At 41.9% G+C, this 22,695-nt stretch overlaps 1 protein-coding gene and 1 long non-coding RNA gene across 4 annotated transcripts in view; one reads left to right on the top strand and one right to left on the bottom strand.

Annotated features, from left to right (window-relative positions):
* The first annotated feature begins 3,796 nt into the window (after positions 1 to 3,796).
* The window catches only part of lzts3b (leucine zipper, putative tumor suppressor family member 3b), a 29,323-nt gene continuing 10,424 nt past the window's right edge, over positions 3,797 to 22,695 (top strand). The window contains exons 1-4 of one of the 2 annotated variants that reach the window (XM_009303698.5): positions 3,797 to 3,997; positions 15,945 to 16,229; positions 16,382 to 16,638; positions 21,571 to 22,113. In XM_009303698.5, coding sequence (XP_009301973.1) covers positions 16,022 to 16,229; positions 16,382 to 16,638; positions 21,571 to 22,113 — 1,008 coding nt within the window. In that variant the 5' untranslated portion in view covers positions 3,797 to 3,997; positions 15,945 to 16,021. Of the gene's footprint in view, positions 3,998 to 6,595; positions 6,858 to 15,944; positions 16,230 to 16,381; positions 16,639 to 21,570; positions 22,114 to 22,695 lie in introns of those variants that run through there. The other variant, XM_068223078.2, reaches the window with a different exon arrangement.
* The window catches only part of LOC141375562 (uncharacterized), a 49,987-nt gene continuing 46,052 nt past the window's right edge, over positions 18,761 to 22,695 (bottom strand). The window contains exon 3 of one of the 2 annotated variants that reach the window (XR_012384016.1): positions 18,761 to 22,092. This is a non-coding gene — a long non-coding RNA (uncharacterized lncRNA). The remainder of the gene's footprint in view (positions 22,093 to 22,695) is intronic. The other variant, XR_012384015.1, reaches the window with a different exon arrangement.

The following is a 22,695-nucleotide window of genomic DNA, read 5'->3' on the forward strand; positions in this document are numbered from 1 at the left end:
CCAATTGTCGTCCCCGCGGCCGGCTCCTCCTCCTCCTCCAGGGACTCCGCTCCGCCGACGTAATGCTGTAAGCTAAGCAGACAAACTGGTTGCATCGGGAAAGCCCTCCACTCGGAGGCGAGCCGTCGGCCGGAGAGCGCGAAGAGGAGGAGCAGAGGAGCAGCTCAAAAAAAACGAAACGTGGCCATACGTACCTCCGGCCACGTAAATCGCGGTCTCCAGAAATGTCCGCGGGGCTACGTTTCTAGAATGAGCTTGGGTTGCTTTAGTCGCATCGCTCCATCAGAAGGCAGCGACAAGTGATTCAATAAACGAGTCATTTGCAGAGATGGCAAAAGTACACACACGTTTAAAATGACTCTGGTGAAAGTCGAAGTACTCACCACACTTTTATATTCAAGTAAAAGTAAAATAGTACGACCTGAAATATGCACTTAAGTAAAAAGTATTCATTACTGCTACCTGTTTTTGTTTCACTACCTGTTAAAGTTTTTTTTTGTTTGTTTGTTTGTTTTGTTTTTTGCGGTATTAGGTTGAAACATCAGAAGTGGTCAGAAGTGGACAAAAGACTTTAACCCCATTTAAATGCCAGATTTGAACAGGAACGTGTCTTGTTTACCCGTGATCTGGTTGACCAAAACACATCTTAGCCTATTACCCGGTATAAACGTGACATTAGTCATGTTTACATCGCTGATTCTCTGTCTCATCCACGTTCCCCATTCTTGCTGTTACCAAGGTAAGCTAATAAACAAGCCTACATACGGTATGTGATCAGAAGGTGAAAAAGGCAAGACAAGAAATAAATTGATTAAATCAAAAAGGCATTCAAATTCTGCAGTGACAAGTAATAATAAAGATCGCTTCACAAACACATTAAAATGAAAGTTTTTAAAAATGTAAGAAGTAGAAAGTACAAATATTTGTGTAAAATATAAGGCGTAAACGTAAAAAGTTGTCAGAAAAATAAGCAGTGGAGTGATACCAGAAAAATCTACTTAAGTACAGAAACAAAGTACTCGTACTTCGTTACTTCCCATCTCTAGTCATTTGAATCGTTTAATTGAATCAGACTCGTTTAAAAAACCCATAATGAACACCACGCAGGATTAATCTGAATGATTTCTTCATCAATATATTTTTAAAAGTAGATTTCAGTATTTTACACTGCACATTTTTTTCCTTAATCAGCTTTTTCGAGAAAAGTAAATATATTGTGTTGTCTTCAGAAACAATGAGTCAAAAATTAAGGGATTATTTCCTTATTTTGTAAGCAGTTTGGACAGAACTGTCTGTATGTATAGTGTTCCCAGGGTCATACTGGAGTTATATAAACACAACAAGTCATTCATTCATTTTCTTGTTGGCTTAGTCCTTTTATTAATCCGGGGACGCCACAGCGGAATGTACCGCCAACATATCCAGCAAGTTTTTATGCAGCGGATGCCCTTCCAGCCGCAACCCATCTCTGGGAAACATCCACACACACATTCACACACACACTCATACACTACGGACAATTTAGCCTACACAATTCACTTGTACTGCATGTCTTTGGACTGTGGGGGAAACCGAAGCACCCGGAGGAAACCCAAGCAAAGGCAGGGAGAACATGCAAACTCCACACAGAGCCGTCAACTGAGCCGAGGCTCGAACCAGCGACCTTCTTGCTGTGAGGTGACAGCACTACCTACTGCGCCACTGCTTCGCCATACAACAAGTCTCTTATTTTAAATATACTGATGTTAAAATAGGACCCAAACCTAATCCCAGTGATTTTGACGTGCCATAAGAGCGCGGTATTCCCTGCCCACCGAATTGACTGACAGCTGTATTCACTTGTATCCACATGTCCACAGAACATTTATTTGGAAATAAACTGGGATTAAAATATCTGCTCAAACTCTCTGTGATTTTATACGTTTATAACATTTTTAAAGCAGAACATGTTTATAATAAAGACTTCTTACAGTCGGAGGGTCTCGTAATGAGGTTACGAGGTGAAAATAGAGGATAAAGAGAATAATTAGCGTAGATACTGTTCATGGTGCATATAAACGAGATGCTGAAACCTGTGTGGAGGACATTCATGCGTCAAACTGCTAAGTGATGCACTGAGTGTATGCTTTACTATACAGATAGGCCTTTAATCTAGTTTTGAATTGGGAGAGTGTGTCTGAGCCTCGGACATTATCAGAAAGGCTATTTCAGAGTTTGGGAGCCATAAATGAGAAGGCTCGACCTCCTTTAGTAGACTTTGCTATTCTAGGTACTACCAGAAGCCCTGAGTTATGAGATCTTAAAGAGCGAGTTGGATTGTAGTGAGACAGAAGGTTGGTTATATAAACAGGAGCTAGATTATTTAAAGCTTTATAGGTGAGGAGTAATATTTTAAAGTCAATATGAAACTGAACAGGTAGCCAGTGTAAGGAGGATAACATTGTGGTGATATGATCATATTTTCTAGAGCTGGTCAGAACTCTGGCTGCTGCATTTTGTACGAGCTGAAGTTTATTAATAGAGGATGGTGGGCAGCCAGTAAATAAAGCATTACAGTAATCCAGCCTAGAGGTCATATAAGCATGGACTAGCATCTGATCTGAGATGGATAGCATACTTCTTAACTTAGCGATATTTTTCTCAGATGAAAGAAGGCAGTTTTTGTGACATGGGAGATATGATTTTGAAAAATTGCTGTCTAATATGACACCCAGATCTTTTATAGTAGCGCTAACGCTAATCCCTCTAATTGTAGGTCGGGTTGTGAGATCTGCTGTGTACAGGATTTAGGCCCAAGAAGTAATAATTCTAAACAAGACCAAATCTGAAGGTCTGATGTATGAAACAACACAGGTTTGTATACTACAAAATATCACATTATTCATTAATTTTCCTTCAGCTTAGTCCCTTATTTATCAAAGGTCATCACAGCGGAATGAACCGCCAACTATTCCAGCATATCTTTTACACCGCGGATGCCCTTCCAGCTGCAACCCAACACTGGGAAACACCCACACACTCATACACTATGGCCAATTTAGTTCATCAATTCCCCTATAGCGCATGTGTTTGGAGTGTGGGGGAAACCGGAAAACCTGGAGAACACCCACACCAACACGGGGAAAACATGCAAACTCCACACAGAAACACCAACTGCCCAGTTGAGGCTCGAACCACTGACCTTCTTGCTATGAGGCATACAGTGTTAACCACTGAGCCACCGTATTGTCCCAATATCCTAATTTTGCAATTTGTATAATGATGAACATTCAAGGGCAATAACACAAAAGCAGTATAATAATATTTAATAATCACGTAATAATTTTTAAACCTGCTTTAACACATTTTAAATCCGATTTTATTGTTGTTTTTATTCCTTAAATATATATTTTGAAACCATTAAGATTTTCTTGTGTTTAATCTATTTCAGTTCTCAGTTTCCTTCAGCTTAGTCCCTGGCCTGGTTTCATTGAAATTGTTTTATTGTGGAATCTTCTCGTTTATGTAAAGCACTTTGAGTTAGCCACTATTGTTGTCTGAAATGTGCTATATAGGCCCTTTCTGGGTGATGGGTGTCAGAGTGCGCATGTGCGTAGTACAGCCGCGGCCTGACTGACTTCATGACATATACTACGCGCACGCGCAGTGTCGTCGGCGTGTTGGGGGGCGTTGCTGGCGTGCGGCAGAGGGGCGGGGCGGAGGTGGGTGTGTGGCTCAGCTGATACACGCATCTACTGACTATCATCATCATCTTCATCATCATCATCAGCAGCATCATCATCACCAGAGACCTGCTGCTGTCCGGAGCCTGCCAGTCGGATGGACGCGTCGCGGTGAACGCGCCGGTGTGACGCGCGCGCGCGCGGTGCTGAAGCTGAGGACGCGTCGCCGCATCAGTCATGTGCTTTTCCTGCGATGTCGAGATGAGAAGCGGAGAATGAAGGATAAAATGACGCTCCACGACCACTGCGACTCACTCGACTGGAAGTAAACCAGTGTAAGACCTCCATTCTCTTCTTATATAACGCGCCGAGAGCGGGGGGATCGCGGCTTTGTTTGTGTGCTATCAGAAGCTGGAGCTTGTTGAACAGAAAATGGAGCGTGTGTGTGTGTCTGTGTGTGTGTGTAAGAGAGAGAGCCGGAGTGTATTAAGATGCAGTGTTTTGATGCTCAAAGAGACGCGCGCGCTGCAGATCTCCATTCAGCTGTTAGATAACAACAGAGTACATGAAAGGCCATGCAATCTTTTGTGTAGACACACACACACACAAACACACACACACACACACATGTATACATATACACGCATGCATAAACACACACGCGGGCAAAAACACGCACACGCGCAGGCATAACCACACACACGCGCGCGCACATTAATACACACGCAGGCAAAGACACACACACACACACACACACGAGGTGCATGCACACATACACACACACACACATGCATAGACACATACATACACATGTATACATAAACACACGCATGCATAAACACACACGCATAGACACACACACATACACACACACACACACACACACACACACACACACACACACACAGGCATGCATGCATGCATACACACGCATACATAAACACACAGACACACACAGGTATAAACACACACACACACATGCTTAAACACACACACGCATGCATAAACACACGCATGCATAAACACACACATGCATGCATAAACACACACATATGCATACACACACACACACACACACACACACGCATGCATAAACACACACACATGCATACACACATCCAGGCATAGACACACACACACACACACGCACGTGCATGCATACACACACATGCATGCATGCATGCATAAACACACACACACATACATGCATAAACACACACACACATACATGCATAAACACGCGCACACACACACACACATGCATGCGCAAACACATGCATAGACACATACATACACACGCATACACAAACACACACATGCATAAACTCACCTGCATGGATACACACCCACACACATGCATGCATGTATTCACATACACGCATACATAAACACACAGACACACACAGGTATAAACACACACACACAAGCACACACAAACACACACATACACACACAACCACAAACATACACGTGCATGCATACACATACACACGTATGCATAAACACAAACATACATGCATGCATAAACACACGTGCACACACACACACATGCATAGACACACATACATACACATGCATACATGAACACACATATATCCATAAACACACACACACACGCATGCATAAACACAGAGACATGGATGCACACACATACATAAACACACAAGCATGCATTAACACACACACGCATGCATAAACACACAGACATGGATGCACACACACATGCATAGACACACATGAATACACACACATACACAAACACACACATGCATGCATAAACACACACACATGCATAAACACAGAGACATGGATGCACACACATACATAAACACACACGCATGCATAAACACAGAGACATGGATGCACACACACATGCATAGACTCACATAAATACACACGCATACACAAACACACACATGCATGCATAAAAACACACACACGCATGCATAAACACACACACGCATGCATAAACACACAGACATTGATGCACACACACATGCATAGACACACATGAATACACACGCATACACAAAAACACACATGCATGCATGAACACACATAGACACAAACCAGCATGGATGCACATCCACACACCTGCATGCATGCATTCATATACACGCATGCATAAACACACACACATGTGCATGCATGCACACACACAAACACATGCATACACATACACGCATGCATAAACAAACACACATGCATGCATACACATAGATAAACATATAAGCACACAAACACACACACACTCTCTGCATCCCGCTAATCTGCTTGCTTCTCAGTGCTGAGCTTCAGACCTGCATCAGAACTTCTGCTGAAGGTGTTCAGGGAGGTTTCTTAAAGCTTGCTCAGATCTCACACATGCATCTTCAGCTTCTGCACACAAAGCCACACTTACTCACCTCGTGGCCCATAACAAGACAAGCTGCCAATGCAAATGTGTGTGTGAGAGAACAGATGAGGTAATGGCAAACACCGGAGCAGTGTGTGAAGCCCCTGTTGGCCAGTCCTGGTGCTGCAACTCGTTGATGTAAGGAATAATTGAACACAGTTTGCTGAATTATTATGGTGGAAAAAATCTCACCGGAGGTTGTGATGAGGTGAAGTGGCTGTTACACCTCCGCTGTGCATTATTTACGGATAATTCAATGCACAGGAGTGATTTATTGTGCTTATACTGGAGCGGCACAGTATATGGTTTCAGCATGGATACATCGCAATGTTGAGTCTGTATTCAAATGTTTAATGCACATGTGCTTTGACTGTGTAATGCCTTTTAAAAGATTCAGGAAATTGTACAGTTTGTAAACTTTAATAACAGCTCAACTTTATTTGTATTATTTTAAAGGGTACCTATGGTGAAAAATCTACTTTTCAAGCTGTTTGGATAGACATGTGTATATATAGTGTATAGACTGTCATATTGGGCTGATATAAACACACAGTGCTTTTTTTTCAATTTAACAACATATAAATGGTGGGCCAATTGGAGCAGTTTTCAGACAGATCGCAACTTGACGTAGGAGTGCGGTCCCCCCGCCCACCAATATTGATTGACAGCTGTTGCATTAACATGTACGGGTAGTCGCGTGTATAATCATGTCAACAAGACAGGACGTGCACAAAGCAACCTGGAATAAAAGCTCAGTTTAGTTCGCTAGGATCACCAATCATCATCAAATGGGATCAAGAGTGAGTTTCACATGTTTAAAATGTTTTAAAAACAGTGCATGTGTGTAATGAAGTACAGCCATTCACTTCAGCTTTACTTACATTTACATTTAGTCATTTAGCAGACGCTTTTATCCAAAGCGACTTACAAATGAGGACAAGGAAGCAAATTACACAACTATAAGAGCAACAATGAAGAAGTGCTATAGGCAAGTTTCAGGTCTGTAAAGTCTAAGTTATTTTTTATTTATTTATTTATTTTGTGGTAGTTAGTGGGGGAGCCAGAGAGGCAATTGCAGATTAGGAAGTGAAGTGGAGACTAAATAGTTGAGTTTTTAGTGGTTTCTTGAAGACAGCGAGTGGCTCTGCCGTTCTGATGCAGTTAGGGAGTTCATTCCACCAACTGGGCAGATTGAGCGTGAGCGTTCGCGAAAGTGATTTCTTCCCTCTTTGGGATGGAACCACGAGGCGACGTTCATTCACAGAACGCAAGTTTCTGGAGGACACATACATCTGCAGAAGTGAGAGCAGATAAGAAGGAGCAAAGCCAGAAGTCGCTTTGTAAGCAAACATCAGAGCTTTGAATTTGATGCGAGCAGCAACTGGCAGCCAGTGCAAACGGATGAGTAGCGGAGTGACATGTGCTCTTTTAGATTCATTAAAGACCACTCGTGCTGCTGCTTTCTGAACCAGCTGAAGAGGTTTGATAGAGTTAGCTGGGACAATTAGTCAAATAGTGTCAGAATAATTATAAAGGAAGACGCTTCAATCCCGGTTTGTGGACAATAAATCAGGTTTATTTTGTATATAAATATAACAGATATCCATACAGCAGTGGAGATTAAGCTGTACATCACATGTTGCACGCATCCTGTCACATGCATGCAAAAACAGTGCAAAGCTAAGCGCACTCTGTCTGTCTGTGTGTGTGTGTGCGCGTGTGTATCTGTGTGTGTGTGTGCGCGTGAACTTTGTAACGATATTGTGTGCGACTCATCAATGCAACTGCACAACAAATACTCATTGGTAAGGTTCTTACTGTAGTATTTCTCATAAACGCTGCATGAGACCTGCTTCCTTTAAGTCTGTCTGTTGTCTGACGCAGAGATTAAGGCACGCAGACAGGCACCTAGAAAAGGTAGGCGGGGAGGACTCGCCTTAAAGGGTCATGAAACACCAAAACACATGTGTTGAGCAGTTGACAGTGGTATATGTGTCCCACACTGCTATAAACACTATTAGGACACCTATATTTCACTAAAAAAAATGTAAATTGGTTGTTTTTGCGTTATTTCAAGCAAATTCGTACTTCCGGTTTGAAACAAATTTTTGAAGCTGCGTCACGGTCATGACATAATAGCGTGTATTCCAGCGTGCAGACTGGACGTCTGTGACAGAGTGTGTCTTATTACGTCTTACAGTGTGCTGCATTAATGCATGAGTAAAGCTTGGTTCAAACCAATCAGCGCGCTCTATTGTGCAACTTCATTAATATTCATTACTGTCACAGTGTTTAGACGGCAGAGACGCCACGTTGTGTTGGCAAAACAAGCGTGAAGTGTTGCTTTTATAGTTTGCTGCAGTGAAGTTTTGTTTTCATTTTCTCTCTGTGAGAGCGCAGCTGGAGTCACGTGTGGATTAACAGTGTACGCGACGCTCGACAACAATAACTTACGTGTCTAAGGAGGATTATTGTTTACCTGAGAGCTGTTCTCATCTGCAAACGCTGAGATCCGGATTCGCTGCTCGTCTCCTCTTAATAAAGACGCGGCTCTAGTTACTGGTGATTGTCCTGTCTCTACAGATTTGGTAAGTGAGCGATCAGCGCTCTTTGTTTATTCAGTTTGTTCGTATCGAACTAAGTTAACTATTGCACCGAGTGTAAACATGTTAGCACCACACCCAAACTTTAACCTTGTGTAGTTTCACCGCATTTAGTGACCGGAATAACACACACGGCTTTCTGACACTACCTGCCGTGTGCATCTAAGTTTCCGGGAAATGCAGAGTTTTTTTTCTCTCATTCGCCGTGCGGTATCAAACATTGCATGAAAAATACACGCTTAGAGCAGCTCCTCGAATCAAATATCTCATTTGTCACGAGGGACATGAATAAATTCCCTGAATGAAAGAGCCAAACTGCAGTTAAAGTCCACCATGTAATAATTTGGCAAATAATTCGACTACAGATGTCCATGTAAACACATTCACTTTCTCCCCTGTGTGTGTGTGTGTTTTGACTGACTCTGAAACTCAGCGCGCCCAAATAGACACTCGCAAACCATCCCACTTTTCTTCCTCCTACACTCCCCCCTTAACAGAGCTGGACACGCCCACTTTTCTGACTTTTTCCCAAAGTAGAGGTGTGAAAACACCCTGCTGAAACGAGGGGGTTTCAAGGCCCTTTAAAGGCGCAGTAGGACAAAACAGCCCTCTGGTGGAAAAATTTATAAAACAGGATCTAGTAAAAGTAGGGCTGCTTGATTTTGGGAAAAATCATAATCACGATTATTTTAGTCATACTTGTAATCACGATTATTCAAAAAGATTACTGTCAAAATTATTAGCGCTCCTGAGAATTTTTTTTTTTAATAAATATTTCCCAAATTATGTTTAACAGAGCAAGAAATTTTAACAGTATTTCCTATATTATTTTTGTATTCTAGGCTTACTTGTTTTATTTTAGCTAGAATAAAAGCAGGTTTAAATATTTTGAAACCCTATTTTAAGTCAATATTATTAGCTCCCTTAAGCAATATATTTTTGATTGTCTGTAGAAGAAACTACTGTTATACAATGACTTGCCTAATTACCCTAATTAAGCCTTTGAATGTCACTTTAATCTAAATGCTTGTATTTTGAAAAATATCTAATAAAATATTATGTACTGACATCATAGTAAAGATAAAAGAAATCAGTAATTTAAGTTCTGTCAAAACTATTATGTTCAGAAATAAGTGTAAAAAAATCTTCTTTCCATTAAACAGAAATTTGGGAGGAAAAGGGTCGCTAATATTCAGGAGGGCTACTAATTCTGACTTCAACTGTATAGACCTTTTTCTTGGAACGCAAAATTACCCATGATGCTTTCCGTGTATGCGCAAGGAGAATGCGAAGAACTTCCGGTCGGCAGCTGATGTGTGTAAACAGTCAGATTTGGACAGCTTTGAAAGGATAGTTTTAATCTATTTTACCTGCTTTAATCCTCTTTGAGCTAATACTGTTGTCCATCAGCAGCATCTCCTGGACTGATCATTTACAGAAATGTGATCTAATAGGATGGAAAACAGCTGCTGTGAGGCGTTTTCCCCTCGTTGTCAGACGGCATCTTCTGCAGTTTAAATGAAGCCTCGTCATCGCTAAAGTCAACATTTTCTCTTTATTTCAAATATATAACCAGCCCAAACACATGTCATTCAGCAAAATGTTTGACACACACACGTAGCCTGTACTGTGCCACTGACACACTGATTTAATAACTGTGACAAAGTGAGAATATCGGCTAGTGTCATTTCAAAATGACAGAAAAACACAAACCGTGGTGAAAACAACACACCAAATAAAACACAAACGGCTCGCGATCAGAATGAACAGCAAATCAGCAGCAGAGGATCAATAACAGACTTTTATTGCTCATTTTTGTAAATTGCACGACTTTCATACCTGTTAAGTTTCATGCAGTACTCTGGTTTGTTCTCTCTCTGTGTGTGTGTGTGTGTGTGTGTGTGTGTGTGTGTGTGTGTGTGTGTGTGTGTGTGTGTGTGTTAAAGAGCCGCTGAGCTAACAGCTGACAGGCCGGGAACGCACACACACACTGTATTTCTGACGGCAGACACGTGAACTAGGAGAACGTTTTTCTCGTATTTCTGACGCGCTTGAACCACACGTGACAGATTATAACGGCTTTAACAGACACATTTTCAAAGTTGTGTCACAAAAACACTGTTTTAATGTTATCCATTAAAAACGTCATTGAAACCCATTTTCGGAGTGCAAATTACCAGTTGTACACGCTGTAAACGGAAGTTTTTAGCATTCTACCGGAAGACGCTGGTCGCTATGGCGCCATCCATGCAGCAGCCATGAAAAAGGTCTATATGCACGGTTATTTTCCACCCTGCAAAGGAAAGAGAAATAAATACAATAGAATAAAAATATGGAAAAAACTGTGCTTTAAGCATCTTCAGTGTAAGAAAAAAACTCTAGCTACAAAAATCCTTCAGTCTAGAGCAGAGAGGGATTCTCTCCTTTTGTTTGATTAATGATAAAAACAGGCGGCAGCAGGAACATCGCGCGCTGTCTCTTTAATGGTTTCTCTTTCACGTGTCTTTTGATCCTCAACTCATTTGTTTATTACACAAATGAGGGTTAATAGGAATAATCGCTAAACACCGCGTTTTGACACCTATTTGACCATTAAAGCGCTTATGTTTAGATGACTTTAGATGTCTGCGCTCCTCTGCTTGTCTCAGTGAGCGAATGGGACCGAATGCTGACCGGCTGCATGCTTCTGACTTTGTGTGCGTGCCGTCATTCGCGCTTTTAAGAGCAACAACAGTGTACAGCTGGAAAGGGGTCGGTATATGATGCAATAATCGTTTATCTCGATTAATGCTTCTTCATAATCGTTTGAAGCCAAAATCGAAATCAGATTTTCGATTAATTGCACAGCCCTAAGTAAAAGGGCCTCTGACCACAAAAAGGGTAAAAGGGTTCTCTGACCACATTTCTAGAACTGCTCGATCGTGCAGATTTGCACTCTATAACATCAGAAAGATCCGACCCTTCTTATCTGAACATGCAGCTCAACTCCTTGTTCAAGCTCTTGTTCTCTCCAGACTGGACTATTGCAACTCTCTACTAGCCGGGCTTCCAGCTAACTCTATCAAGCCTCTTCAACTGCTCCAGAATGCAGCAGCACGAGTCGTCTTCAATGAACCTAAACGAGCACATGTCACTCCGCTGCTCATCCGTTTGCACTGGCTGCCAGTTGCTGCTCGCATCAAATTCAAAGCTCTGATGTTTGCTTACAAAGTGACTTCTGGCTTTGCTCCTTCTTATCTGCTCTCACTTCTGCAGATGTATGTGCCCTCCAGAAACTTGCGTTCTGTGAATGAACGTCGCCTCGTGGTTCCATCCCAAAGAGGGAAGAAATCACTTTCCCGAACTCTCACGCTCAATCTGCCCAGTTGGTGGGATGAACTCCCTAACTGCATCAGAACTGCAGAGTCACTCGCTATTTTCAAGAAACCACTAAAAACTCAACTATTTAGTCTCCACTTCACTTCCTAATCTGCAATTGCCTCTTTGAATATCACACTAACTGTACAAAAAAAAAAACAAAAAAAAAAAAACCTACTAATACTTCCCTTCTTAGACTTTACAGACCTGAAACTTGCCTTTAGTACTTATTCATTGTTGCTCTTAGTTGTGTAAATTGCTTCCTTGTCCTCATTTGTAAGTCGCTTTGGATAAAAGCGTCTGCTAAATGACTAAATGTAAATGTAAATGTAAGGTATAATGAAAAATCTGATGGGTGTTTTGAGCTGAAACTTTACAGACACATTCTGGAGACACAAAACACTGATATTAAATCTGAAAAAAGGGGTAACCTAGGTGCCCTTTAAATACTGCACCTGGATACTGTTAGACTCGAAAAACAATAAAGCACTATCTTTTTCTTTATTGTACTTATCAATGCGGGCGACACGGTGGCTCAGTGGTTAGCACTGTCACCTCACAGCAAGAAGGTCCCTGGTTCGATTCCCGGCTGGGTCAGTTGGCATTTTTGTGTGGAGTTTGCATGTTCTCCCCGAGTTGGTGTGGGTTTCCTCCGGGTGCTTCGGTTTCCCCCACAGTCCAAACACATGCGCTATAGGTGAATTGATCAACTGCATTGGCCGTAGTGTATGTGTGTGAATGAGTGTGTATGGGTGTTTCCCAGTGCTGGGTTGCAACTGCAAGGGCATCCGCTGTGTAAAAAATGCAGGAACAGTTGGCAGTTCATTCCGCTGTGACAACCTCTGAAATAGAGACTAAGCTGAGGGAAAATCAATGAATGATGATGAAATAACATTCTTTTCATAAAAAGGTCTTTCGTTTGTCGTTACGTTTTGATAATTTGAGTCAGGAACTTCTGTTAAGGGTGCATATAGTGTGTATTGATGATTCCCTTGATTCTCATGGTGCACTGTGGCACTTTTCAGGGCTCAACCGTTTCAGTGCACTAGCAGATTTTATTTATTTTTTGCCTCAATAACAAACCCAGAATTAATCAGTTTTGACATTTGCCTGTGCTAGTTTGAAATCATCAGATTCTGCACTCCTATTGGCTATTCGGCTGCGTCTCAATCAGCACCCTAGCTCCTAAAGTTGTTCATCATTATGTCGTGCACACTTATTCATGCACTAGCAAGGGCACTGATGAGCTCTGTTTACTACACATCAGGACACTATTGAGTTTGACGAGAACGTTCTCATTGTACCTCATCAAAAGTGCAGTTTATAAACAACAGCAGAGCTGATCATGTTCATATATTCATTTGACTAATAATGTCAATAATTAGTAATTAGAAACTAATAATTGACCTTTATTAATTTTAATACATTTTTAAAAGTGCATTACAGATAAATATTTAGATAGTTTCAAACTCCAGCAACATTTCAACCATTAAACCATTATAACTGTTTGCTAGATTGTTCCTGACCTAGCTGATCTAGCTTTGTTCGTTATGTTAAACAGAAATAAAGGATAAACGTTTCTTGTTTATCGTAATGTTTGATGATTTGGGTCAGGTGATTCTTTCGCACTTCTTTTTTAAATATATAGTGTATATCGATGCGCCCTGATTTTCACAGTGCATTGTGGGACTTTTTAGGTTGCGAAGAATTTTGCGATTGAGACAGCACTTAATATGGCTGACGCCCTCATTGGTGCACTAACTAGTGAACAAGGGTGCTGGTTGAGATGCACCCTTGCTTTGATGCCAGTCGCAGCTGAATCACACTGTAGGAAAGAGTCTTAAATCTTCTGACTCTTGATGCATTTAAAATGGGATAAATCCCCCTACAAAGGGCACTTAGAAGGGGAAAAAAATGTAAGGCCACCATATTGATGTGTCATCCCAAAAGTGCTCAAAACCGGCCACTTTGAAGGGGTCTTTCAGTGTGAAGGATTTTAGGTCCATATAAAGGGTTAATGCCGCCAATTATTGATCAACAGTAAAAATGACAGATTGTCCCTCTTCCTGTCTGGAACAACCAGCAGCAATGCAGAATGCAGGATTATCTGCTGTCACGGCTTTACAATCAATAAATGTGATTATAATGGAAGTCAATGGGGCAAAAACAGCCCCAACATCACCAAAGGAGAGTCAATCTGAACAATACACAAGGGTTAAGCAGGTGTTGGTGAACATGTCCTAAAACTATTGAACAACACCCACAGTTATTTACAGATAAATAATTAGATAGTTTCATACTTCAGCAACATTTTAACCACTAAACCATTATAACTGTTTGCTAGATTGTTCCTGACCTATCTAGCTCAGTTCATCCATGTTAAACAGAAATAAAGGATTCTTTATAGGTAAATGTTTGTCGTAATGTTTGATGATTTGGGTCACATGACTCTTTTGCACTTCCTTTAAGGATATATAGTGGGACTTTTTAGGTTGCGAAGAGTTTTGCGATTGCGACAGCACTTAATATGGCTGATGCCCTCATTGGTGCACTAACTAGTGAACAAGGTTGCTGATTGAGACACACCCTTGCTTTGATGCTTGTCGCAGTAAAATAACACTGAAAGAATCAGAAGTTTTCAGACTCTTGATGCATTCCAATAGGGATAAATCACCCTACGAAGGGCACTTGGAAGGGGAAAAAGAAATTAGGCCACTATATTGATGCGTCATTCCAAATGTACTCAAAACCGGCCACTTTGAAGGGGTCCTTCAGTGTGAAGGATTTTAGGTCCATATAAAGGGTTAATGCTGCCAATTATTGATCAACAGTAAAAATGACAGATTGTCCCTCTTCCTGTCTGGAACAACCAGCAGCAATGCAGAATGCAGGATTATCTGCTGTCATGGCTTTACAATCAATAAATATGATTATAATGGAAGTCAATGGAGCAAAAACAGCCCCAACATCACCAAAGGAGAGTCAATCTGAACAATACACAAGGGTTAAGCAGGTTGAACAACACCCACAGTTATTTACAGATAAATAATTAGATAGTTTCACACTCCAGCAATATTTCAACCACTAAACCATTATAACTGTTTGCTAGATTGTTCCTGACCTATCTAGCTCTGTTCGTTATATTAAACATAAATGAAGGATTCTTTATAGGTAATTGTTTGTCGTTACGTTTGATGATTTGGGTCACATGATTCTTTTAAACTTTCTTTAAGGATATATAAAGCGAAATATATTTTCACAATGCATTGTGGGACTTTTTAGGTTGCGAAGAATTTTGTAATTGAGACAGCCCTTAATATCGTTGACGCCCTTATTGGTTCACTGACTGGTGAACAAAGGTGCTGGTTGAGACACACCCTTGCTTTGATGCTTGTCGCAGTTAAATCACACTGTAGGAAATGTTTCCGACTCTTGATGCGTTCCAAACGGGATAAATCACGCTACGAAGGGCACTTGGAAGGGGAAAAAGAAATTAAGGCCGCCATATTAATGTGTCATTCCAAAAGTGCTCAAAACCGGCAACTTCAAAGGGTCTTTCAGTGTGATTTCAGGTCTATATAAAGAGTTAAAGCAAATTTCCAATGGGAAAACCAGCAGCAATGCAGAATGCATGATTACACAAGGGTTAAGCGGCTGTTAGTGAACATGTCCTAAAATAAATGTTAGTGAACATGTCCTAAAACAAACAACACCCACAGATTATAGTATGTATGCATAAATACACTTACTATGGCCCAATCTCTAATCTATTTTTTAACCTCTACCCCTTCCCCTTGGCCCTTGAAACAAAGTGTGAGGTAAGGGGAGGGGCTAAGGGGTAGTTGAACTAATAAATACTGTATTGTTCAAATACACTTAAACGAAACCTAATTGTAAAGTGTGACCATGTTGTCCTCTTACCTGCAGTGTGAGTGTGTGGGTGCGTCTGCAGTAATGGCCCCTGCGGCGGCTGCTGGGGGCGAGTGACGCTCTGGTTCCCCAGTATGGGCAGTGTGGGCAGCGGGGTGGCCGGTGAGCAGGAGTTTGCCATGAAGAGCGTGGGCACACGCACCACCCTCCCTCGTGGCCCGCCGCTGTCCCGCCGTGGACCCTCTGACCGCAGCTGCAGCGCCGAGCGGCTCCACCCGCACCCGTCCACATCCGAGGGCTCCAGCGACGAGAGAGGAGGCAGCAGCACCACCACTGACAGAGGTAACGCTCTGCAAAACACGACAACATACAGCTAGAGTCACAATTATTAGCCCTCCTGTTAAATATTTGATCCTTTTGAAAGCAGGTTGTCACAGGGTATAATGTATTTCTATAAGCACTGTATATAATGAGATTTCTGTCATGTGGCCCAGTCCTAGAGCGGGGACAGCTCAACATGGAGAGGGTTCCTGCTAACCTGGACGCTCTGGAGGGAACTGCAGCGGGCCGGCGGGACGGGCACAGATCCGGCAGAGGAGTGTCTCTGGATGCTTGCGGTAATGTTGTGGGTCACGGAGCGGAGAAGAACCATGACGGTGCAGCACCGCTGAAAAGCAGAGATGGAAACATCAGCAAAAGAGACGGTCGCACACCTCCCAAAATACTCACCGTCTCTGGAAAACTGGAGCAGGTACAGTACTTCTCTTACATCCACAGCTCTGTGTTAATGATCTAAGTGCAAAGCCTAAAGGGCATGGTGCAAAAGCCAAGAGCGCCATCTAATTTTAGAAACTAGCATAGAGCGCCATCTATTGTTAAAAACAAACCTAGAGCGTCATCTGCTTTTAGAAACCAGCCTAGAGCACCATCTACTGTTAAAATATTAGCCTAGAGCGCCATCTATTGTTAAAAACTAGCCTAAAGCGCCATCTACTGTTAAAAACTAGCCTAGAGCACCATCTATTGTTAAAAACTAGCCTAGAGCACCATCTATTGTTAAATACTAGCCTAGAGCGCTATCTACTGTTAAAATACTAGCCTAGAGCACAAGCTACTGTTAAAATACTATCCTAGAGAACCATCTATAGTTAAAAACTAGCCTAGAGCACCATCTATTGTTTAAAAACTAGCCTAAAGTGCTATCTACTGTTAAAATACTAGCCTAGAGCACCATCTATTGTTAAAAACTAGCCTAGAGCACCATCTTTTGTTGAATACTAGCCTAGAGCTCCATCTACTGTTAAAATACTATCCTAAAGCGCCATCTACTGTTAAAATACTAGCCTAGAGAGTCTTCTACTGTTAAAAACTAGCCTAAAGCGCCATCTACTGTAAAAAATAGTAGCCTAGAGCGCCATCTACTGTTAAAATACTAGCGTAGAGAGTTATCTACTGTTAAAATACTAGCCTAGAGCACCATCTACTGTTAAAAACTAGCCTAAAGCACCATCTACTGTTAAAATAGTAGCCTAGAGCACCATCTACTGTTAAAATACTAGCGTAGAGTCATCTACTGTTAAAATACTAGCCTAGAGCGCCATCTACTGTTAAAAACTAGCCTAAAGCACCATCTACTGTTAAAATACTAGCCTAGAGTGCCATCTACTGTTAAAATACTAGCCTAGAGCGCCATCTACTGTTAAAATACAAGCCTAGAGCGCCATCTACTGTTGAAAAACTAGCCTAGAGCGCCATCTACTGTTAAAATACTAGCCTAGAGCGCCATCTACTGTTAAAATACTAGCCTAGAGCGCCATCTACTGTTAAAATCCTAGAGCGCCATCTACTGTTAAAATCTAGCCTAAAGCGCCATCTACTGTTAAAATACTAGCCTAGAGCGCCATCTACTGTTAAAATACTAGAGCGCCATCTACTGTTAAAATACTAGCCTAGAGCGCCATCTACTGTTAAAATACTAGCCTAGAGCGCCATCTACTGTTAAAATCCTAGAGCGCCATCTACTGTTAAAATACTAGCCTAGAGCGCCATCTTTAGAATTATTTTAAAGATGGGAAAAACTGGTTGCCCTAACCTATTATGCAAAAATCACTTTTAATAGTAGCCTAGAGCGCCATCTACTGTTAAAATACTAGCGTAGAGAGTTATCTACTGTTAAAATACTAGCCTAGAGCACCATCTACTGTTAAAAACTAGCCTAAAGCACCATCTACTGTTAAAATAGTAGCCTAGAGCACCATCTACTGTTAAAATACTAGCGTAGAGTCATCTACTGTTAAAATACTAGCCTAGAGCGCCATCTACTGTTAAAAACTAGCCTAAAGCACCATCTACTGTTAAAATACTAGCCTAGAGTGCCATCTACTGTTAAAATACTAGCCTAGAGCGCCATCTACTGTTGAAATACTAGCCTAGAGCGCCATCTACTGTTAAAATACTAGCCTAGAGCGCCATCTACTGTTAAAATACTAGCCTAGAGCGTCATCTACTGTTAAAATCCTAGAGCGCCATCTACTGTTAAAATCTAGCCTAAAGCGCCATCTACTGTTAAAATACTAGCCTAGAGCACCATCTACTGTTAAAATCCTAGAGCGCCATCTACTGTTACAATACTAGCCTAGAGCGCCATCTACTGTTAAAATCCTAGAGCGCCATCTACTCTTAAAATCTTAGCCTAGAGCGCCATCTACTGTTAAAATACTAGCCTAGAGCGCCATCTTTAGAATTATTTTAAAGATGGGAAAAACTGGTTGCCCTAACCTATTATGCAAAAATCACTTTTCAGAAGGTGTTGTGTGGCCGCAGTATGTAAATATAACTAGCCTCTAATGGTAAACCATAATTAACTCTATTTTGGGGTGACGCAGTGGCGCAGTAGGTAGTGCTGTCGCCTCACAGCAAGAAGGTTGCTAGTTCGAGCCTCGGCTGGGTCAGTTGGCGTTTCTGTGTGGAGTTTGCATGTTCTCCTCCGTTAGCGTTGGGTTTCCTCCGGGTGCTCTGGTTTCCCCACAGTCCAAAGACGTGGTACAGGTGAATTGGGTAAGCTAAATTGTCCATAGTGTATGAGTGTGAATGAGTGTGTATGGATGTTTTCTAGAGATGGGTTGCAGCTGCAAGGGCATCCGCAGCGTAAAACATATGCTGGCTAAGTTGGTGGTTCATTCCGATGTGGCGACCCCTGATTAATAAAGGGACTAAGCCAACAAGAAAATGAATGAATGAATAAATAAATAACTCTATTTTATGACAGTTTATGTGCTTGTCCAGAAAATGCTTCTTGATTTAAGAATTGTTAGATATTTGGACTAGAAACAAGATTAAAGAAATCTAAGTAAGGGTGCTTTCAAACTAGCACGTTTGGTCCACACCCGGGTTCATTTGACGTCAGAGTTCGATACGTTTAGCTAGTGTGAACTAGGGTTGTCGCTATACCATTAATAAATCCTAAGGCTCGTACACACCGGGACGCTTTTCGTTTGCGTTTATCGTCAGCCCAAACGATTTTCACTGGCGTCGAGCAGAAGAGTATGTAAAATCACTCCTTGACGTTAGATGGCACTACACAACTTTAAGCTTCTGACACCCCACCTATAACACAGAAGAAGAGGAAGAGAGGAAGTTCACACGCTTGTTGTTAAAGTTACTGGTGACTCAAACAAGCATGGATGGTTCCAGTAGCAGCTCCAGCTGTAGCGATGAATACATGATTATTGTTGACCAGCGCAATAAGCAGCTCTACATTCCTATCGCCTCTGGGCATCTTCTATAATACAGTTTTGCGCTTGAGCGCCTCCAAGTGCTGTTTACTGTAACTTCAGCAGCTCCGTGGACGTGAACAAAAGTGCCAAACTGATTGGTGGAGAAGGCATTGACGCGGCACGTCAAAACAAAAAAACAAGCTTGAGGCATTTCTTAAAAAAATAAAGCTTTTACGTCTGCCATTTTGGGCGTTGGTGTGCACGATCACATTGGCGTTCTTTATTTAGTCACGAGGTGTTAACGGCAATGGAAAACGCGAGCAAAAAATGTCTGTGTGCACGGGCCTTAAGGGTGCTTTCAAACGAGCATGTTTGGTCCACACCCGGGTTCGTTTCACGTCAGAGTTTGGTACATTTAGCTAGTGTAAACTAGGGTTGTCGCCATACCATTAATAAATCTTAAGGTTTTTACACACCGGGACGCCTTTCGTTTGCGTTTATCGTCAGCATTTTACGAGATGTTTTTCTGGATTCGTTCGCCTCTGGGCATCTTTTTCAATGAGCATTCGCATTGACAGTTTTGCGCTTGAGCGCCTCCAAGTGTTGTTCACTGTAACTTCGGCAGCTCCGTGCACATGAACAAAAGTGCCAATCTGATTGGTGGAGAACGTTTGGACGCGGAGCATCAAAAAAAAAAAATGAGCATGAGGCGTTTCCTTAAAAATGACGCTTTTACGCCTGGCGTTTTGCGCGTTTGTGGGTACAATCACATTGGCGCCCTTCATTTAGTCAAGAGGCGTTAAACGCCAACAACAAACGTGAGCAAAAAGTGTCCCGGTGTGCACAGGCCTTTACAATACTAAACTAACTGAAGCATTATAATACAAAGTAGTACTGCAATACTGTAATTCATAACTCAAATTATAAAGTAAATTGTCAGAAATACAATATTTTATGTTATAATAGGCCTAGTTGAATTTAATTCATATCTCTCTTAAGGCCAAATGTATTATTTGCACCTCACTTCACTGTTTATTTAGTAGATAACTGACCAACAAAACATACATCAAAATAAAGATATAAATTATACCCAATGAAATTTGTTATAAAAAATTTTTTCCAACAAAATTAGCCTATATGAAGTGGTCAAAACTTGTTTCTATGTTTCCTGTTGCTATTTTTGGATTTTAATCATTTTTTTCAGTCTTATCAGGTAATTATCCAAAGTAATTTAACATTTCACATTCAACGCAGCAGCACGAGTGGTCTTTAATGAACCTAAAAGAGCACATGTCACTCCACTGCTCATCCGTTTGCACTGGCTGCCAGTTGCTGCTCGCATCAAATTCAAAGCTCTGATGTTTGCTTACAAAGCGACTTCTGGCTTTGCTCCTTCTTATCTGCTCTCACTTCTGCAGATGTATGCGCCCTCCAGAAACTTGCGTTCTGTGAATGAACGTCGCCTCGTGGTTCCATCCCAAAGAGGGAAGAAATCACTTTCCCGAACTCTCGCGTTCAATCTGCCCAGTTGGTGGAATGAACTCCCTAACTGCATCAGAGTCACTAACTACTCTGCCGTCAGAGTCACTCGCTGTCTTCAAGACACCACTAAAAACTCAATTATTTAGTCTCCACTTTCCTTCCTCATCTGCAATTGCCTCTTTGGCTTCACCGCTAACTGTATTACAAAAAAAATGAAAATGACTAATGTTTTGCTTCTTACATTTTACACAGCTGAAACTTGCCTACAGCACTTATTCATTTATGCTCTTATAGTTGTGTAATAGTTGTCCTCATTTGTAAGTCGCTTTGGATAAAGGCATCACAGTATGTTCTGAACGTTTTTAATGTTTTAAGTCGCTGTCTCTATGTTACCAAAAGATGCATTAAAAGTAGTTTTTGTGAATGAATTATTTTTCCATATTAAGTGGTCTTCTTTAAACCATTTTTCTTTTTCCCCCATATAGAACACCTCTGCTCTGGTTCGACCGTCCGCCTTTAAACCCGTGGTGCCCAAGAGTTTTCACTCCATGCAGAATCTGGTTGGTCAGTCTGGAAGCGGTGGCGGTCGCTCTGCTGGATCGGGTGGAGGCTCGGACGCCCCGCAGTCTCTCTGTGAGCAGGACAGTCCTGAGCGAGACCCTTCAGGGGGAAACGATGGCCAGGGCGGCATGTCTGACTCCGGACGCAACTCTCTAACCAGCCTGCCCACGTATGCAGGTCCCAGTTTGAGCTACGGCCCCGCTCAGGCCCTCGGGCCCCTCAGTGCCTCCACCAGTCACATCAACAGACTAAGCTCTGCTGCTGCCCCGCTGGAGAAAGGGGAGAAACCCAAATATCAGAACGGGCTGAGCGTGTCTGACAGCGGGCAGTCGTCCTCCGGGAAGAGCTGCTTATCGTATCACAGACTCTGCCATCTGACGGAGCCCAGCGCAACCGTCCAGCCCTCGCCCTCCACCGACGACATCATCCAGGACTTGGAGGACCGGCTGTGGGAGAAGGAGCAGGAGGTCAGCAAACACATACAGCTGAAATCAGAATTATCAGCCCTGATTTACTTTATCTTTGTCATGATGACAGTAAATAATATTAGACTAGATATTCTTCAAGATATTAGTATTCAGCTTAAAGTGACATTTAAAGGCTTCACTCAGTTAATGCAATTAATTAGGCAAGTTAGGGTAATTAGGCAAGTCATCGCATAATAGTGGTTTGTTCTGTAGACTTTCCAAACTAAATATTGCTTAAGGGGCAGGGCTTAACAATAAGGACTGCCCGGGGCCACCATGCGAGATGCTCGGGACAGTAGACAGGATGGTTGCTGGGGTCAGTGTATCTTCTGGTCATCAGATTTTCGTTTTTTCAATTCAAAAACGAATATTGAAATGAAAGTGAAATGCATATATATATATATATATATATATATATATATATATATATATATATATATACACACAGTATATATGTGGGCTCAGTGTGGGCCCGTCCGCTACGCCAGGGCTTCCCAAACTTTTCAGCCCGAGACCCTCAAAATGACAATGTTAGTGACTCGCGACCCTCAATATCCTCTAAGGTGGCTATAAATACAGAAA

Source organism: Danio rerio, chromosome 8 (assembly GCF_049306965.1).
Source record: "Danio rerio strain Tuebingen ecotype United States chromosome 8, GRCz12tu, whole genome shotgun sequence".
Taxonomy (NCBI): Eukaryota; Metazoa; Chordata; class Actinopteri; order Cypriniformes; family Danionidae; genus Danio; species Danio rerio.